The sequence below is a fragment of the Pecten maximus genome, chromosome 6 (genome assembly GCF_902652985.1).
Source record: "Pecten maximus chromosome 6, xPecMax1.1, whole genome shotgun sequence".
Taxonomy (NCBI): domain Eukaryota; kingdom Metazoa; phylum Mollusca; class Bivalvia; order Pectinida; family Pectinidae; genus Pecten; species Pecten maximus.
The window spans coordinates 24,350,884-24,370,155 of NC_047020.1; the positions used below are offsets into that span (position 1 = coordinate 24,350,884).

The window sequence follows — 19,272 nt, forward strand, 5'->3', positions numbered from 1 at the left end:
CACTATTGTTGTTTGTCTGTTTGTTTGTTTTGTTGTTGTTTTTTTTTGTTTTTTTTTCATTAGTAACATACCAAACTTCCCTCTAATGCTACTTATTCAATGAACTACTAAATCGAGGTTTTCGATCAGTTTAAATCCAACCTGGAAACTGTTTACGAATGGTGTTCCGACTTTCATTATAGTTAAGTGTTAAATCATGAATGCGTTGAACTGGGTTTAATTTCGATTAATTTGTCTTCGTTGCTCATTTATGATTTAAAAAATATATAATTTGACGTCAAGTAGACGTACAAAGATGCATAACATTGAACAAAATACATTGGATGACTTAATGAATTGATGCTTTATACTGATAATTGTCAGTTTAAATATTGGCTCGTATTCACTTGGACATTGCTTGCTTGTGATATATTGTCACCAATAATTTAAGTGATCTAGGGGCCAGACTCTGGGGTTAATTTGTCATGTTTGTCCGTAGGAAAGTCCATGTGTGTTTGATGGGGGTGTAGTTGAATGGTGTATGTTACGTTGTGGTGGTACGCGAACAGTAATAGCAGTAATACTTCCGGATAACTGTTTTCACCTTCGGTGTACAGATGTGTGTAGGGATTATAGTGATAATTCTGCTTTGACGGCCTTTTGATACTGAAGTGGGTTTCCCCCTAAACAAACACCTACCATGTACTTCTATCAGAACCATCCATCAGGTCGTTACACTTCCGAATTGGACAATCTTTTAGATTTTGTTTTTTCGTCGATGTCTTTGAATTTATCGTTCTATATCAATCGCACATGAAACAAATATGGGGAACAGCCATGACAATATTATGTGACTCTCCGTCTTTCATTAACCTTACTCCATAGGTGATACATGTAACTTCGTGTAAATATATACACATTTAAACGGATGATTATCCACCTCTTATGATGTTTCCTTTTAGGTTAAAGCTTAAATAAAATTCCACACAAGTTAAAGAGAACATTACACACGATATATTAACAGATTTATTTGACAATATGGTTTCATTTATAAAAGGCAGTAAAAATCTCGTATATCATACAGAAAGTGTAGCATATTCGTTACCTGGCCAGATGGATCGGTGGCGAGCACACCTCGTCAATAGGTGTTATGTTCACCCGGTGAATATCTATATAGCTAGTGATAGACACGACCTTATATAATTACTGTTTCTTGTAGGTAATATTGGGTAGGGTCTCAAGGAACTCTGCTGATGGACATTTTTTGGTAGGGTCGCGAATTCTCAGGTCATTGTGACTGAACGAATGAAAGGGGTATGCAATGCGTGGTAATTAGTTTACCTTAACAGGCCTATACATTAAAAATCATTCAGCAATACCCATAGTAATTCTAACGCAATAAAGATTTCTCTTATTATCTTACCAACTTCCCTGTGGTTAATTAGCTGTTTTTCTTACAATCAACGAAGTATTGATATTTTTTATTCATTTATTTATTTATTTTTATCTGCTGATATGTTAATTACTAAAACCATTTTTGGAGCAGCTGTTTTTTTATATGTCTTGGTCTACAGGAGCATTTTTTGTTTAACAGGCCGAATATACGGTAATATTCAGCGGAAACTTACAGGGTAGATCGTATCAGAAAAAATGAACGTGAAAAAATGACGTGAAAACAGAGAATGATATAAACGTATTATGTATATGTTGTTAAAATCGAACCAAACTAAGGCAATATACCACATGGACTATAAGAACTTAAGTAATCACGCCGCATTAAGATATATATCTAATTGAAACATTTTGAGCGAAGTTACCACCGCTTCACAATTGAATAGTTCCAGTTATCTAAAAGAGCAAGAAAAACATGGAAAGCAAGGAGAAACTAATGTGTGTTGATGTGTGGATTTTAAAAGCAAGACCCCGCCAGATATATTGATATTATTGTTATGTTAGGACTCCCGTCATTATCCGCACTGATAATGGTTGAACAAGTCCTGGTAACTGTAAAGTGTTTCTTACTATTTCCCCCTTTCATTAACATACTACACACTATTGTTATTGTTGATTTCCCCTTCAAACCACAGCCGGTGTACGGAGATCGAACTTTCATTTTAAGATAAAGTATACTTCAGACAATATTATGATATGTAATAGAAAAACACTTGAACAGATCAATATGTAATCAAATGAAACGAAAAGAGCCGATACTATCCGATAGACTCCGATGGTGTTTCCGATAGTTATCAGCACAGGCAGATAGTACCGACGGGTGACATTTCTGGGGATCAGAGGTGGCTTCTCACCCTTGTACACATATATAACTGATCCATATATTTCATAACAAGTGTTACAAATGCAAACTCTATAAACAAGGTCTATCTAAGTTTTAAGAACATTGATTAATTATTTATTGATTAATATTGTACATGTATTCGTCCATCATACTACAATTACATGACAACGTAGCCTGTATATTTTTTTACTCTTTAAAATCTACATCTTGATTATTATTAAAAGCTATGACTGCAAAATGCCAAAACATTTTTTTCGTTATCCTGTATTTCCTTGCAAGCTCAGCATTAAACATTTCGTATAAACCAATTCAATTTAATACTGCACAACCTTTTCACGTTTAATTTAGATTATAAATAAAACTTTCTGATTCGACTAGTTTAAATTAAGACATATGTGTATAATATTCTCCAAGCCATTAACTTATGTTTTCTAAACATGTTATAAACAAATTTTAAAACTCTTGAAAGCTACACACTGATAGACTTTGAATGAGCAGCTTTACAACGTGTGACACACCTCCCCGTGTGAAATAAATAGACTTGTACCTTTGAGTTCACTCTGTTGGAGTCCTTCTTCCTCGTCTGCTTGTCTAGTTTCTTCTGCAGTCCCTGTGAAAGTTGGTAATTTGTTATTACTTAGATTGTCTGATGCATAAATCACAGATATTAACAAATAACACACAATCGCTAACACTCGGTATTTTGCCATTTCGGACCGTCTGCTCTTCGCGGTATAGAAAATCCAACTAGCACCTGTCACATGATCCGGGCATTAAATATAGAATCATAACGTGGTGTTCCCGATAGGTGGCGCCACAGTATCATTTGTTTATCGGGTGTCAATAAAATGCGACTTGAAATTGATTAGGTGTCTACAATTCAACGTTAGAGAAACATTCTAGTTGAATATTCAATGAGAAACTAAAATCCATCACCGCCTTTCCTTTTCACATGTTGATTTTTACGTCATTTTAGGGAATTCCACTTCCGGTATTGCGTGTCAGGAAAGCCGGTGTAGTTCAAGATGTAAGCATGCTAAACAATATTGGTTTTTGATTTTTTCCCCTTCGTTGCTGTTAACATATTTGTATGATGACATTATATACGTATGTGTTTTTCTAAATATTTCAGGTCTAAAGTTACATTCAAGATAATTCTGACCTCGGATCCAAAACTGCCGTATAAAGTGTAAGTTACTGTCAAACAGAATATGCTGACTCCATATGGTGATTTAGGTCATTCAACAGTTCCAGCACAGGGACATATCTAGTCTCATATTTAAAAAAAATAGCCAGAAATGTCAGTATATATAGGTAACTCTGGCTATTTGTAATGTCCCTGTACCAGTGTGGTTAAAGTGATGGTTCAATCCACCGTGCTTTCTTATATACAATATCTCGATCGTCTATCATTTACACAGAATACACACACAGTACAGCTGCAGTACTAGTACATTCTTAGTGACTATTCGAATTCATTGCTTTTATAAACGTGAATATCAACATATCGTGGCTAGATTCTTCATTCTAATATGGACGGGAAAGCTATATATTTATGTCGAACTTGCTTGTTGATAAATTCAATTAGAGTGAAATATGTGCACGGTTGTACTTGGTCAAGTTCCCTCTGCCTCTGCGCCTGACATGATGATGGTCATCATGCTACTGTAGATTTTCCGATATATCAGACATACATATTCAAATGTCATATAAAAGCAGGTGTTGGACCAGAAAACTTTGGTTTGGTTACCATATAAACATAAGTTAATTAAGTTGAATCATATTCATAATTAAATTTGATATGTGAAAAATATAAACCACAAGAATGTTTAAATTAGTTTTACAATTTGTGTTGCAGCCTAAGTGTACCAGAAGGAACGCCTTTCACTGCAGTACTCAAGTTTGCTGCAGAGGAGGTATTATAATCATCAGATAGGTGACCCCCACCCCCCAACCCCACAGTCCTCCCTCCAAATCAGCAACTGTAATACATTAGTTCAGGATTTCTTCTGGTCCCACCACTAGAAATAACACATTTTGATGAACGATGTTCTAATGTGGAGCCAGAGCATATTTTATCATACTCTACTCTCTGTAAAAGATTTTGATGCAGACAAATTAAATTTCATATTATAATCAAGAAATGATTTAGAAGTTATTATACATATGCACCATCCTTTTTCGAGATTTACCCTGTTCATGATTTTAATAAACTGGCTAGTTTGCTTATTAGGTCAAATAAGGTAATGGATAAACATGTATTTCCCTGTACTGTTGTATGATGATATTTTTTTTTATAACTTATATTTTTATTCAGTTTTGTATGACAATATTTAATAATCTGTTAATATTTTTCAGTTCAAGGTACCAGCAGCCACTAGTGCTATTATAACAAATGATGGAATCGGGATCAACCCAGCACAGAGTGCTGGTAAGGCTTCTGTTTAATGTCCCATTAACATCCTGGTTATTTAAGGATGTTCTTTAACAGCTGTTGACTCATTATTAATAATACCTTCTAAGAAATAGTGTGATGACAAAGCATCAAATTTACATTATTGGTAAAATATATACAAGTGGTAAATATCCCATCATAGCTTTTATATTTAATGCTGTTGATACCAGGACCTGTTATAAAACTATACAACATTATTATATCAATAACAGAGTTGATATCTTCTTAGAATGCTTCGTCCTCCATGATTCAAAAACAACTTGTGTTCCCTTAAAAGTGCTTCAGAATTCATAACATGACCTCTTTTGATGGCTTCATCTTCCATGTAAAATTAGTTTGTTGTACATTACACATTATTAATATTGAAATTATCTTTTACAAAAGAATGCCAATGTAAGGACATATTTTTCGGTTTTATCATTAGAAACAATCTCATTCACCATTCATTCAACTGTCATCAGCTTTGATAAATCAAGTGAAGTTTTCATATTTTACTTATATAAAGAAATTAATAAAAGAATGTGTGAAAGTTGATTTCTAATGTGCATTCCTTTTTTTCAGGAAATGTGTTTTTGAAGCATGGATCAGAATTGAGACTTATACCCAGAGACAGAGTTGGATCTATAGAAAAATGAAATCATCTCCTTAACTTTAGATTTATTAGAATTTGACAATTGGATATCCCCAGAGTAAACAAGTGAAGATAAACATGATGATGGAGGATAGATCTAGACAGTTATCTGGCGTCTTATACTCTTTTCATCTCTTCAAACCTACCAGGTTTTGGCCAGAACAGATCAGTCAATTAAAAAATCTTGTTTTCCAAGGAACTGTACAATTTGTCACAGGATTTCTCGTCCAAAAGGATTTATTTTTTATTCTTTTGAAAGAATTTGCAAATATTTCAATGATTTATTGAAATTTAAAATTATGCATATTTTAAATTTTGGGGATGAGAACAAACAGTCAATATTTAATGTTTTTGTATTGTAAATTGTAAATGAAGCTAGCACAACTGAAAGTGGACATGTACATAAACATTTATGTATGGTTTGAGCAGGTATTCTACACACCATTCCCTGAAGTTTGACACTGCAGATGTCTTGAAGTTGTAAATTAACATTATATTGACATTTTATGTGAAGAGCTCATATAAAATGATGTAAATGGCAAATGTCAGGTAGTATAGATAAAGATGTAGATTTAATAAGTTAAACCAACAGAAATGTATGTGTATATTGAGAAAAAAAACTGTAATCATATTGAAAATATCTGGAAGTATTGGTGAAAATAGGTTTGTATGCTCTCAAAAGAAAATAGTAGAACTCTAGCTGGGATAGATTTTACTATTCAGGGGAGATAACTGTAAAACCTTTTAACTGTTTTTAATTTATTCCATTTCCATGTGATTATGTCTGTTAAATCACACAAGTGCAATCATAGTATGTATGTTCACAATGATATTACACCAACAAAATCAATTTGCCTTTCATTTGTGTCTATTTTGTTTGGCAAGGGAATTCAATCAATTTCATCATGGAGTTCTGTAGCTGGAAAAAATTGATGTCAAGCTCTTGACCACAGAGACTTAACATATAGTGATTAATTACATCTACGGTATATATTTGCCATCTGTGGGCTAGGAGTTTGTGTCAAGACCCTGTGATTTGGACATTATAAGACTGCTAATGTTAACATTATTATATAAAGTTTGCAAATTGTATATCCTCAGATGTACATGTATGACAGTTTAAGCAGTAGGTTGACCCCTACCCCTTAAATAACTCAATGTTGAGGACAACATACACTGGTACCAAATAGCCTAATATATGTTCAGAAGTATTTTGGTTAATGTAATCATGTAATGCTATTTCTTATCTTTGAGAGTTCCTGCCAAGGGATATCAATCAATTCAAGCATTTGCAATTTGAGACCATTGTTTTTGAATTTTGTACACTGTAGTTGCTTTGATTCTAGTCTATACTTTTGATGCCTTCTCCATATATGCGATTACCTGGGAATGGGAGGAGGTTACATTCATTATCAAATCAATTTTTATACTTTGTAAAATGCTTTCTGACATTTAACACAACTCATTTCTGTCATTTTTATCAGATACTTTTTTCAACACTTTTTTCTGTTGTAAATTTATTTGCTAAAACTTCGAGACTAAAACAATAAAAAAAAACAAAAAACAGTAACATTGTTCATTGATACTGTTTGTTCTGTGTTAATGATAATGCAAGGCATATGGTCTCGTTGCTATTAAGGTGTATTCTTTCATTATCACAAAAAAACAATCTGGATTAAAAAAGAACATTCTTTCAATGTCAGCAGCACTACAGTATTTCAAATAGTTTTCTAAATTTTACATATTGGTTGTTTAAGTACTTTAGATTTTCTTCAGTAATTTTTTAGTATATAAATGATTTCATTATGTCAATAAAAGGAGAAAATACCATGCATGTATGGTAAACTTATAATGATAGCAAATCTCACAGAGACTTGGTATAAATTCCCATCCCTTCAGTTCATATTTATATATAACTATGTATTATTAGGATCATTAGATATAAACCATTGGATTGGGATATTTGTGTCAAGTCCCTGTGATGTACTTCAAATTTTCGAAATACAATGTACATGTATCTGATTGAAATGCCACATGTATGTAATGATATAAGTGATCTGTTATTGAATCATGGCTAAAGTGTTTAAACATGATTAATATGTAATTATGGAATATTAATACAATTCTTAAAAAAAATTGTCTTCTTATTATATTGAATAAAATAAATTGGTAATGTACCCTCTATGTTGAGATTAGTTTGTTGACGTTGAACTTGTGGAGACAAAGACTGTTTATATGTACAGTATAACCATGTTTGACATAAGCTCACAATGAGCATGGATAAACTAAACTGCTCTGCTTGTGTTTATCACTTTTCAGTATATTGACATATACCTTTTTTTATTAAAATGACCTTTCTTCTCAAATTTGGTGTGAAACTTCATTTGGGGAGGGCAATCATATTTTATATAATGAGGCTGGTCCGACCCCTAGGGCCAGAGGAGCAGGGCCCAAAAAGGGGAACTTTGCCAAAATTTTGCTTTAAAATCCTACTCCTCTTTAACCCTTTAGTGGATTTCATCCAAATCTGGTGTGGAACATCATTAGGGGGAAGGCAGTCATATTTTATATAAATGAGGCTGTTCCGACCCTAGGGGCAGGGGCTCAAAAAGGGGAACTTTGCTGAAATTTTGCTTTAAAACCCTACTCCTCTTTAACCCGATAGTAGATACATGTACCATCAAAATTTGGTGTGAAACATCATTTGGGGAGGGCAGCCATATTTTATATAAATGAGGCTGGTCCGAACCCTAGAGCCAGAGGGGCAGGGGCTCAAAAAGGGGAACTTTACTGAAATTTTGCTTTAAAACCAAACTCCTCCTTAACCCTTGGGTGGATTACATCCAAATTTGTTGTGAAACATCATTGGGGGAGGGCAATTATATTTTACATAAATGAGGCTGATGTGACCCAAGAGGCCCAAGTGGTGGTCCCCAAAGGGGGAAATTGAGTGATTTATTGCTTTAAAATCCTACTCCTTTTTAACCCTTGGGTGGATTACATCCGAATTAGGTTTGAAACATCATTAGAGGAGGGCAATCTTATTTTATATGAATGAGGCTAGTGTGACCCCTGGGGACACAGGGGCGAGGCCTCAAAAGGGGAACTTAATCAAAATTTTGCTTTAAAACGCTACTCCTGAATGGATTACAAGCAAATTTGGTTGGAAACATCATAAGGGGACAGCAATCATAATTTATATAAATGAGGCTTGTGGGGCCCCTGGGGACAGAGGGGTGAGGCCCCAAAAGGGGAACTTAGCCAAAATTTTGCTTAAAAATGCTTCTCCTTCTTAATTAATGCCTTAATTGATTACAACCGTATTTAGTATGAAACATCATCAGGGAAGGGCAATCCCAATTGATATAAATGAGGCTTGTCTGACCGATGGGGACAGAGGGACGTTGCCAAAATTGGGAACTTGTCTGAAATGTTGCTTTTAAGATGTTGCTCCTCCTTTTTCCGACATACCGGGTAGACAAAAACCAAATTTGATCCGAAACATAATTGGCTGCGTATAGAAAATTTATGGTAATGATGCTTGATTGAGGGGTGTGTCCCTGCTGTAAGTGTTTGTCAGATGACCGTTAAGGCCCGTGAGCCTCTTGTTAATTTCACTTTCAGATACATACATTTTATATGTTAACATAGAATAGCAGTTGATATGTTGACCCTAATAATAAGATATATATAAATGATACATGTTATTGACCATTATAAACTTGAACACTAAAGCAGGGAGACACCACGTTTTTCGATACCTGACCCATAGGGATAATATATTATTGTATGATAACCGTGTAGATTTAGATTTCCCTTGTGAAAACCTTCCCTATCTTGATAGTAACATCCCTTCTACAAACAACGAAGTTAAATGTCGCAGTAAATTCTCTTTGCAATTAAAAGGTTGCGTACGATATTCGCGAATAATTGTTTGAGAACGTAACCCTTCAAAGATGAAGATCAATATGGCGATTTCTGTTGTGAATGTCGTCTACTGACTAACCCGAGTTTTCAAATACGCGGATTGATAAAGACCGTGAATAGGTGTTATGACCGCCATTATCAGTTCATTGGGTAAAAATCTACTTCCTTATGAATGTAGAGATTGACGATTGTGGTGCTCTGATATACATCCTCTGTTTTCCACATCATTTCCTTGGACCCCTCTTTGAGGGCGTGACATTCCTGTCTTACCTGAAGAGCGTATTATGTTGAAGCAGAAGAATCTGTTCTCATTGTACTTCTTGAATTGTTTTCTATACAAATGTGTTTATTTCGGTAATGATTTGCTCTTGTTTTACTCCGATCTCAAGTTCTAATATTTTGCCGTTATTTACGCGTCGTTATACTTTTCTTTTTATAAACTTCAAACACTATTTACATAAATACAAGTTTAAAGCGAGATATGGCATTTAGCAAACTTACTTATTTTGTGACAAAATTTACTAGGTTCTCAATACATGCCCGTGTGGACAATATCAGCGTTTCAGTTCTTAATAACATCAAAAAGCCTTTCTTTTTTACACAAAATTAATAATACAAAGCATGAAGATGTGAACGGGCACGTTGGTATTTTTATTACTTCCACAAACATTTCGATATATTTAATTTGAAATAAAACGAGTTGTTACCGAAAGCAATATAGTAGGAACCATTATGTCTGAGCAAATGACTACATTATAAATCAAATCTCACGTCTGTTTTCCTTCATTTTCTTTTTGAATTGATATTCCACAAACATTAAATGTCGGAAAATAAACACATATAAATTGGATATCTAAGTGCACATTTAATAGCTTAATCTCTTCGGCAATAACAAATCATACTTTAAACCAAACAGTTGGGCGGCGTAACTGTATCTCTGTCGTAAATCTGGCCAATAAAAATATCTACAATAGCCATGGGACCCCAGGTTTAACCTAGGGTGACACTTTATTATTTGTAGTTTATACACGTTTTCGAAAGTTTACAAACAATATCACTGGCAGTGCGAGCGAGTGTTTAATTAAGTATCTGTGACATGCTGAAAATATGAATATGAATGGTATTTTATGATATAACTGAACTTGGAGAAAAACACGATTTTTTTCGTTGGGGGCATTACAAGAATATAGTATATCTTAATTAATAAATCAATTAATGATTAATAAAACAAGAGAATCACGAGCCTAAATGCTCAGCCAGACTCCTTTATTTATGAAATATTGGACCTCCTCAATGATGTTTCAAACAAAGTTTTGTTGAAATCCGCATTGGTAAAGTGTCTTGCCCAAGGCCACAACCACGACAGCACAGACCGGCCCGTTTCTCAGCTTCTCGAGACACACATGCCGCCCCGGGTAGGAAGTGTCGTACTATGAACCTCGGATCTCCACCTGAGGTTACGTCCGCGGCCCCGACGGTCAGATGACCTTATGATATATCGTGTACGTATTGTAAGATGTCTTGGAATGAAGACTGGGTCGACGTTGCTCATTAATAAATGACAATTTGAATTGCCATCTTCATTGCATTTGGTATACGTGTATTTTATGCTTGAGAAATTTTCAAAGTGCTGTAATGATTTAAATTAATAAATGTAGTATAAAAGTGTAATGAATAGTCATAGCAAACTCTTCTGTATCGACACAAAACAAAATAATCATATTGATCATGTAACAATCGATTTCAACAACCAACAATATGATGAAGGTAGGCCAGAATCTGAGGAAGTTAGTAATGTTATTGACACATGTATATCTCTGTAAGTGTGTTTAGGAACTCAATGGACAACAATTTGGTCAGCATTTGTTTACCAATTATGATCTCAAACTAGAAATATTAAGACAGATATATCCAGTGTTTTACATATTTATGAAAAATGTTCAATGATGGAATCGGCTGATATAAGAAATTTCCGAGGAACCTTTTAAAAGATTAAATGTCAACCACTATATTTCAAAGAAGACGCATACCCTTTCTGAACACTTGGTCTCGTGCTTTTTCTGGTCTCCGTGCATATTGATTGATTCTCTTTTCGTATGTTACCATCCTTAATCGATATTGAGTTATATGCTACAACTATTATAACCACGATATCAAACGCCGATGGCGTAGTAAAAGATCACCCATTTATGTAAAAATATATTTATTCAATCTCTCTCATGATTTAAAATTGTGGAATTTTGTGAAATTTATAATTATTCTCTAAATCACAGGTTTTATAGATACAGGTTTACAAACAATTCCGAATTGGTGATTTTAAGTTCCAAATGTCCATGAGAAAGATGACACGTTATCAAATGTTAACAAAGCTATAAATAATCCCATATATCAAATAGATCAAAATGGTGTTTTCTTTACACGAAACTTATTTGAAATTAAAGGAAATAAAACCGAAAACGGAAGAAAGAAAAAGAGGGCGTTTTTCATTTACAAAACTGGCACCGTTGTGATATATTGCGATACTTAAAACGAAGGTACAATGGAGAAACAGGCACGTGATATAAATAATGTAAACAGACGTAATCGGCAGACTGTTAATACGATCATACCAAGAACACGGACATCAAAGGACTGGCACAAACATGGATAGAGTTTAACATATATACGCAATAAAATCTCTTAATAATTCACCTGGAAATAGATAATTTGTCAAAATGAAACTCCTTCTATATTTTCGGCGTCTACAATGAAGTATATATAAAGACATATATCGTACATGTATATAGAAAGACTACCAGTATATTAAAGGCATTTCGAAAACGAGCCAAAACTGGGGATTATGCTAAATAAAAATGTTTTACTTCAACAGACGGAAGGTTGAAGATAAAATAATGTACCCTTTTCTGGTAGAGTTTAGGAGAAACTATATATTTCTCTGTGTCAACCCATCAAACCTGTCCATTCGTATGATTTGCTTCCTTTAATTGGTATGACGAATTGCCTGAAGTACATGCATTATTAGATGTACATGAACTCATAACATTTCCATAGGAATATTATTTCTTAGACGATAAGATACAAATACTCCTGTTGTCTGAGGTTTGTTTTATAAGGTGTTGACTAATGTGAGGAACTGCTGTGCATAGACGGGACAACAAATAAAGTTGAGTCAAGAAGGCGATGAAGAACACCGAACCAAGAGAATACTAGAACGTAGTTGTACAACCTGTGACATCTCTTGGGTCGTACCTGCTGAATCAGGGCACGATTAGTGAACATATGAGCTCGTCTTACTCTGCATGGATCTACAGGTCTGTTTGTGTTCTAGCCCATATTTAACTATTACAGGTTTAATTATCTCCGAATTGATTCGGGTAAAAACTCTGCAGAGGAAATATGGAGTACCTGTCCGTACCTGGGACCCTGGTGTTCGCGTGAATGGCACTGCACAGTTTACCTGGCAGGTGTGCTCAGGTGTGTTGAGAAGTGCTACCTCACACCAGGCAGGGATGGAACGTCCAGGCGAGCTAAGACCGGCCATATCACATATGTTGACACTTTGATGAATGGAACCACTAGAAATGACATGATAGTTATACTATAAACCTGATCAGTTGTGATTTAAGTCGGTGATATTTATTTTTGTAGTCGGTCACAGGCATTTATTTATGTATCAAATGTGTTTCTTTGAAATGAACACCAAACAATCACGATCATCTCTAGCAATTAATTCAGTATTAAAAACGCACCTGCTTTCTATCACGGGTTTCGCCTAAAGTGTTTCTAAATTTCTCATTGATAAATGCTTTTATATTCATATTTATATTGTTTTCCTTTCAAACTATGGATCAGAATTTGGTGCTTCATATTAAAGAAATTTATATTCCTTATGTGCTGTTCAATTAATCAAATCCATGGTCAAAATAGAAGCTTTTTCACGAGTTTCCTCATCATAGTAGCTTTAGGAAACGAGTCAATACATTTTAATTCTACTTTTTCGAGCCTCTAGCGATAAACACAAAAGATAAATATACATGTATAATAATTAACAGGTCCCTTGAAAAAATGATATTCAATAAATTTAACAGGTCCCATGACAAATTAATATTCAATAAATTTAACAGGTCCCGTGACAAATTAATATTCAATCTGGGAAGTTTTCAAGACTTTGAACATCTACTACAAACAATATATTATTATAAGGGGGGGGGGGGGGGGGGGGGGGGGGGGACAAAGCACACCAATTAAGAACCAATTCAGGGATCCATGAACATTGTAGCCACTCTTGTCAAACCATCATTCCCACTTACACTAAAATCTTGACATCGGAAGAACAACACATAAAAAGACAAGTCAAAGAAGCCATCGCTATCAAACAGAGACAACCATCACTTGACAGAGGCGAGGGGCTGGACCTACCACCCAATTCTCTACTAGTGTCACGTGATTGTCAATCTGCACGTGACACTCCGCAGAGCTGATCACTTATCAGCGGCACAAAGACGAAATATCCAAATAAGTAAAAGAAATATTCTCTGAGTAATGGAAAATTCTCACAATACAGGTCATCCTCTTGTTTTTTTAATTTACCAGCACCACGCACGTCTTCATATGATGCACTTTATAAGTCATAAGTGTTTGTGTTTAAAAGTTCAGATTGGTTTTGATTTTTTTAGGTCATCTGACCCGATACTCATCATGCTTCGTCCGTCGTCGTGCGCCGTCGTGCGCCGTCCGCCGTGCGTAAACTTTTCACATTTCAAACATCTTTTCAAATTCCAATTGTGGGATTGAGCTGAAACTTGCCTGAAATGATCTTGAGATGGTCCTGACCAAGTGTTGTTATTTTTCAGGTCGGTCAGAAATCCAAGATGGCCGCCATGGCAGCCATCTTGAAAAACACATTTTAAACTTCTTCTCTAGTTCCACTGGTGCCATTGAGCTGGAAATTGGTGAGGATGTTAAGGAAGGAGAGCCAACCGCCATGGCAGCCATCTTGAAAAACACATTTTAAACTTCTTCTCTAGTTCCACTGGTGCCATTGAGCTGGAAATTGGTGAGGATGTTAAGGAAGGAGAGCCAACAAAGTGTTGTTATTTTTTCGGCATCGTAAGAACTTTGATATGGCAGCCACGGCGGCCATTTTGCAACATGATTTTCCTGAACATCACTTATTTCAAACTTCTTCTCAAATTCCACCAGTAAGATTCAGTTCTAACTTACCAGAAATGATCCTGAGATAGTCTTGATGAAGTGTTGTTATTTTTCGTGTTGATCCTAATGCCAAGATGGCCACCATGGCAAACTGGTTACAGAGAATGCATACTACAATAGTATAAGGGTCTTTAATTTAGAGTCAGAGGACCGTTAAGGCCCTTGGGCCTCTTGATTTTGTACATACAAAGTGAACGGCTTTGTCAAATGTGTAACTCTTAGTTCTTTATATTGGTACATGTAGTTCCCAGTCAGTTGTAAGCATTTCGTTATTGTGGCATTGATCTGTTTTCTAGCAATTTGGCAGTAATGGCAACATTTTAACATCAATGATCAAGTCGTCTGAAATATGTTTGTTACGTCACTGTCGACATGACCTTCACGTCTTTCAAGTATATATTTATAACTTTGAATGACCTCTATTTGGTAACCTTACAATATTGTCTTTCTAGTTTTAGACTCGAGGCCGAAAATGTTTTATAGGATAGTGTTTTTCTATTTCCTACAAGTGACATCATAAGAATTAGTAATGGGCTATTAAACCAGAAATGGTCGTAAAACGGTGTCTCTGGACCATAGCCAGTAAAACAAGATCCACAGCTCTGTATAGTAGTCAGAATACAGAAAGCATTATTTAGACAAATGTACAGTGTTTATTGCATAAAATAATTGCATGTCTGATCACGTGTTTAATACAATACTTAGCACTTGTCTTTTATCAAACATCATGTATACTACACACAATAAAACAGTTAAGGGTATGGAATCACGTACAGAAATAAATAATAGGAATGTGTCGGAGGTTTCTGTGAATTTTAAAACATGACAATAGTTTTCAACAAGCAATAAGCAAGTATCTGATAATCTTCATTGACTATGGTACCACCACTGGCAAAGCACGGAGTAAATAAAGCATGTTGATACACTTGTACCCGCGACACATACTCCTTATACCATGATTAGTATTCAAATATTGTGTGTGAACGATACAAGCTTGTTCTATGCCAAGAAAAGTATTCAAATATCCTGGGTTTGAAATACGTCATACTTCTAAAACCAAGAATAGCACTCACACATACCAGGGTACAAGTGTTAGCGATACATACTCCTCTTACCACGAATAGCACTCCAACATACTCATGCTAGCGATACATGCTTCTTAAATTAGGAATAGCACTCAAATATGTGTTTGTTATATGTCCATGTTAAAACCAATGCTTTGTACAAAAGACTTACAACATCTTAATATGAATTTAGTAACAAACATTATATCCCTATATAATTAATATAAAATTGCACTATATATTAACATTCACCTTTCTAGATCTCACCATTGATGCTGGAGACATCATACAGCTGTCTCGTCTCTCTAGGACTGTCAATGATGTTAGAATAAAGACCAACCGATCAATCAATCAATCATATAGACACATACTTATTGCATAGGAGCTTACAATCAATCAACCATGCACCATACAATAATCGATCTTTTAGAAATGTACTTATTGCATGGGAGCTAAATACAATCAATCAATCAATCAATCAAATTCACAGACATGTACTGATGTCATACATATGATAATATCACTAGTTTAGATATGGAGTTTTAAAATAATGTTCATGTAAACAGGTGTAGCCAGATTAAAACATGACTGTGTGTTGGGGATTTCTATTAGAGGTAGTGCTATCTGGACTGTCAGGAAATGATAATATAATAGTATCAAAACTTACCCAGTCAGAACGTAAAAGAGAATGTAATCAATACCATGGGATATAGGTCAAGGTCAAATATATTGACTATAGTCTTTATTTGTGAAACACTGATTTTTTTTTATATATAGTACCATGTGCATGCAAACATGAGTTCCAAATGGCAAATCAACAGGATCATGGCAATTGATTTGGTGGTTTAGGTGTGGATGGGGGATATGTGTTACATGTAGTGGTCAGTAGTGGAGATTAGTTTTAAAAGACTGGTTCAACATGATTTCTTAAGGTCTGCTCATTTTTTTTCTAAAAAATGCAGTATTAACAATAAGCTTTAAGCAGATCTATTGGAAAAAAACTATCTATACCTATGCTGACAATACATTAATTACAATTGACCAGGAGTATGTTAAAGTATTTCAAGAGATTGTTTACATGTGTAAAAGTTGAGGAATTTATAAACTTTATTGAATAGATTATATGGTGACTGTCTACTTACAAGTTACGACTGTATTGTTCGATATACCGGCTGTTTATACTATTCGGAATTCCTTAGTCATTTGACAGCGGAAGTGTTCCGAGTACAGGTAATTTGGCGCGAATATTGCACGTGCGGATTGCCGCGGTTGTCTATATAAGCCGGTACACCTGTGTAGTTCGCCAGTCAGATGGAAAGTCTTTGTAGGACTGCCTGGCCCAGCTCTCCCCGACTCACGTAGTCAGATGGAAAGTCTTTGTAGGACTGCCTGGCTCAGCTCTCCCCGACTCACGTACTCAGAATGAAAGTATTTGTTAGACTGTTATGGTAACACTCACTGTCAGTAGTTTTGTGTACTATCGTTATAGTATGGCCATGTAGCCGCTAGTTTACTAAACTACTGTCATGTTGTCCTATAGTATGTGTGTGTTGAGTGCGTGACAGAATTGTATAATTTGTCCCTGTGTCTCTGTATATTTTTACATAGTGTTTAGTGGTATCCTAATAAAACTACCTGAACTTTATATATCTTGAGTTTGTGTTTATTTGCCAGACTTCACGTACAAATTATGACCCAGAATGTAAGACCCTGACGGACCCAAGATCACCGAACCTGGGTATAAATATTTTAAAGGTGTCGGTTTGAGGTGAAAAGCCGATCCTTTTACATTGGTGCCGTGACCAGGATCTTGGTAACCCGTTTTGGGCATTTTTGAAATGTTGGTGCGATAAGATTTGTAAACCTGAAGTGAAGCAATGGCAAATAGACTTTATTTGTGTGTGTTTACTTGGAGTGAGTGGCAGTTTTATAAATAAACTTGGTATTTCCGGTAAAATTCTGATGTATACCGGAAGTATGTCGAACACAGAGACCCGTCTTTAATCTGTCGTTGGAAAAGTTGTTATAATTGGCTTGGTTGAATAATATAGAGTTTTCCTTTGTTAATGCTACAGGGTATGGTGAAGGTATCTGGTGGAGTGTTAGTTTAAGTTTAAATCTATACCAAAGGCTAGGAGGCCAGAGTTGAAAAGCAGAAGTGATAATGCTGTACTCAGCCTCAGGTGACAGGTTAGCAGTGTTTGTGGTTTATATTAAACTTTATAAGGATACTTTTGTTGCTTGGTTGAACTACTTGTGTAGTTAGTAGTGTGGAATTCTTGGAGTGATAAGATTTCCTGTCTAAATATGGAAGAGGAATCCATTTTAGAATATGACTCTGAAGGAAAGGAGTCGGGTCAACCTAGAGCTAACTATGGGTGTGTGAGATTGTCTCAGTGCTAGCTGACTAGTAACCTCACTTAGAGGTTGTAGAGGTATGTCTATCTCATAGTACAGTGGGTATAGTGGAACCAACTATTGGAGTAGCAACTAATGAGTAGTAAATGACTTTGTGTTTTGCCGGAAACTGTGTTTTGTGCGAGTTGCTTTCATTGTGTGTACAGCTTAAAATACTTTATGATTTGGATTCTTAAAAGTTACTGGAACTGGATACTTAGTGTATCTTGCCATTATTTAGTGATTCTGTACATATTGTCTGTGGTTATGTACAAAATGAATCTGATGTGGCAGAGCTCGAGATAATCAAGTGCTTGTTTTGTTATGCATTTTGTCTTATATTTTATTGTATTGTTATTTTGTTATACAGGAAATTGTTTTTATTGTGTTTATGCTTCTGAAGAGTGAGCAACCATGTAGGTAGTTTTGGTAAAACGCAATGGTTGACCACGTTACCCTGGCATGGTAAGTATATTCATGGAAAAAAAGTTTACTGGGCACTTTGAATTATGCTCTTGAAGCTATTAACACAGAGAGAGGAGTGTGCTGTGTAGTTCTGTGATTGAAGTTCCATTTTTATATTGATGTTGTAACATACATGAAGTAACACTATCATTACATTTTGCAATATAGGTTTCTAGGGGAGTGGATATAATGATTTAAGTCATGTTTGTGATTGTTGTGTGTGCTCAATCTGATTGTTTAGTGTGTACTTTATACGAGTGTTGTGCAGTGTATGGAATGTAGGTGTTCGATTTCTGGTTGAATATGTTGTATGAATTCATGAATTATTTTGAAGTAATGGATTCTATGCTAAATTATGTGATTATTTTTGTAACACCTATAATGTTTGTTTACATGTTTTTAGAAGAGTTCGTGAGAGGGACGTATTCCTATTTTTGTTAAATGTTTTTGAAGATTGTATCATGTGTTGAATCAAATATATATGTATGATCATTGTTTATAGGTAGTAAGTTGGCATCTCCATCAGAACTGATCGAAGCCTTAATTGTGTACAAAACTTTGTGAAAGTATGTTTGTAGTGACGTTGTACTTTGAAACTACAATTGTATGTTAAAGCTGATGTTGTGCAGACCTGTGTAGTTTTTATACGATCTGCTGAGATATATTTCTTTGTCATCAAAGTTTACAAATTATGTACATTTTGACAAAAAGTTGTAACTTTTGTCTTAAGGGGGGAGGAGTGTAAAAGTTGAGGAATTTATAAACTTTATTGAATAGATTATATGGTGACTGTCAACTTACAAGTTACGACTGTATTGTTCGATATACCGGCTGTTTATACTAT

At 35.0% G+C, this 19,272-nt stretch overlaps 2 protein-coding genes across 4 annotated transcripts in view; one reads left to right on the forward strand and one right to left on the reverse strand.

The window, feature by feature from the left end:
* LOC117329311 (amyloid-beta A4 protein-like) overlaps positions 1-3,034 on the reverse strand; it is a 30,117-nt gene extending 27,083 nt beyond the window's left edge. Inside the window, exon 1 of one of the 2 annotated variants that reach the window (XM_033887207.1) lies at positions 2,823-3,034. In XM_033887207.1, the coding sequence (XP_033743098.1) occupies positions 2,823-2,985 (163 nt within the window). In that variant the 5' untranslated portion in view covers positions 2,986-3,034. The remainder of the gene's footprint in view (positions 1-2,822) is intronic. The other variant, XM_033887209.1, reaches the window with a different exon arrangement.
* Positions 3,035-3,199: 165 nt separating this feature from the next.
* Positions 3,200-7,538, forward strand: LOC117329312 (ubiquitin-fold modifier 1). Of its 2 annotated transcripts, XM_033887211.1 has the most exons (5): positions 3,200-3,302; positions 3,408-3,464; positions 4,134-4,191; positions 4,634-4,706; positions 5,292-7,538. In XM_033887211.1, coding segments are annotated over exons 1-5 (264 nt in total). In that variant the 5' UTR covers positions 3,200-3,300; the 3' UTR covers positions 5,366-7,538. The 2 variants fall into 2 exon arrangements, with proteins under 2 accessions (XP_033743102.1, XP_033743101.1); XM_033887210.1 differs by lacking the exon at positions 3,200-3,302 and having other exon boundaries at positions 3,385-3,464.
* Positions 7,539-19,272: the final 11,734 nt, after the last annotated feature.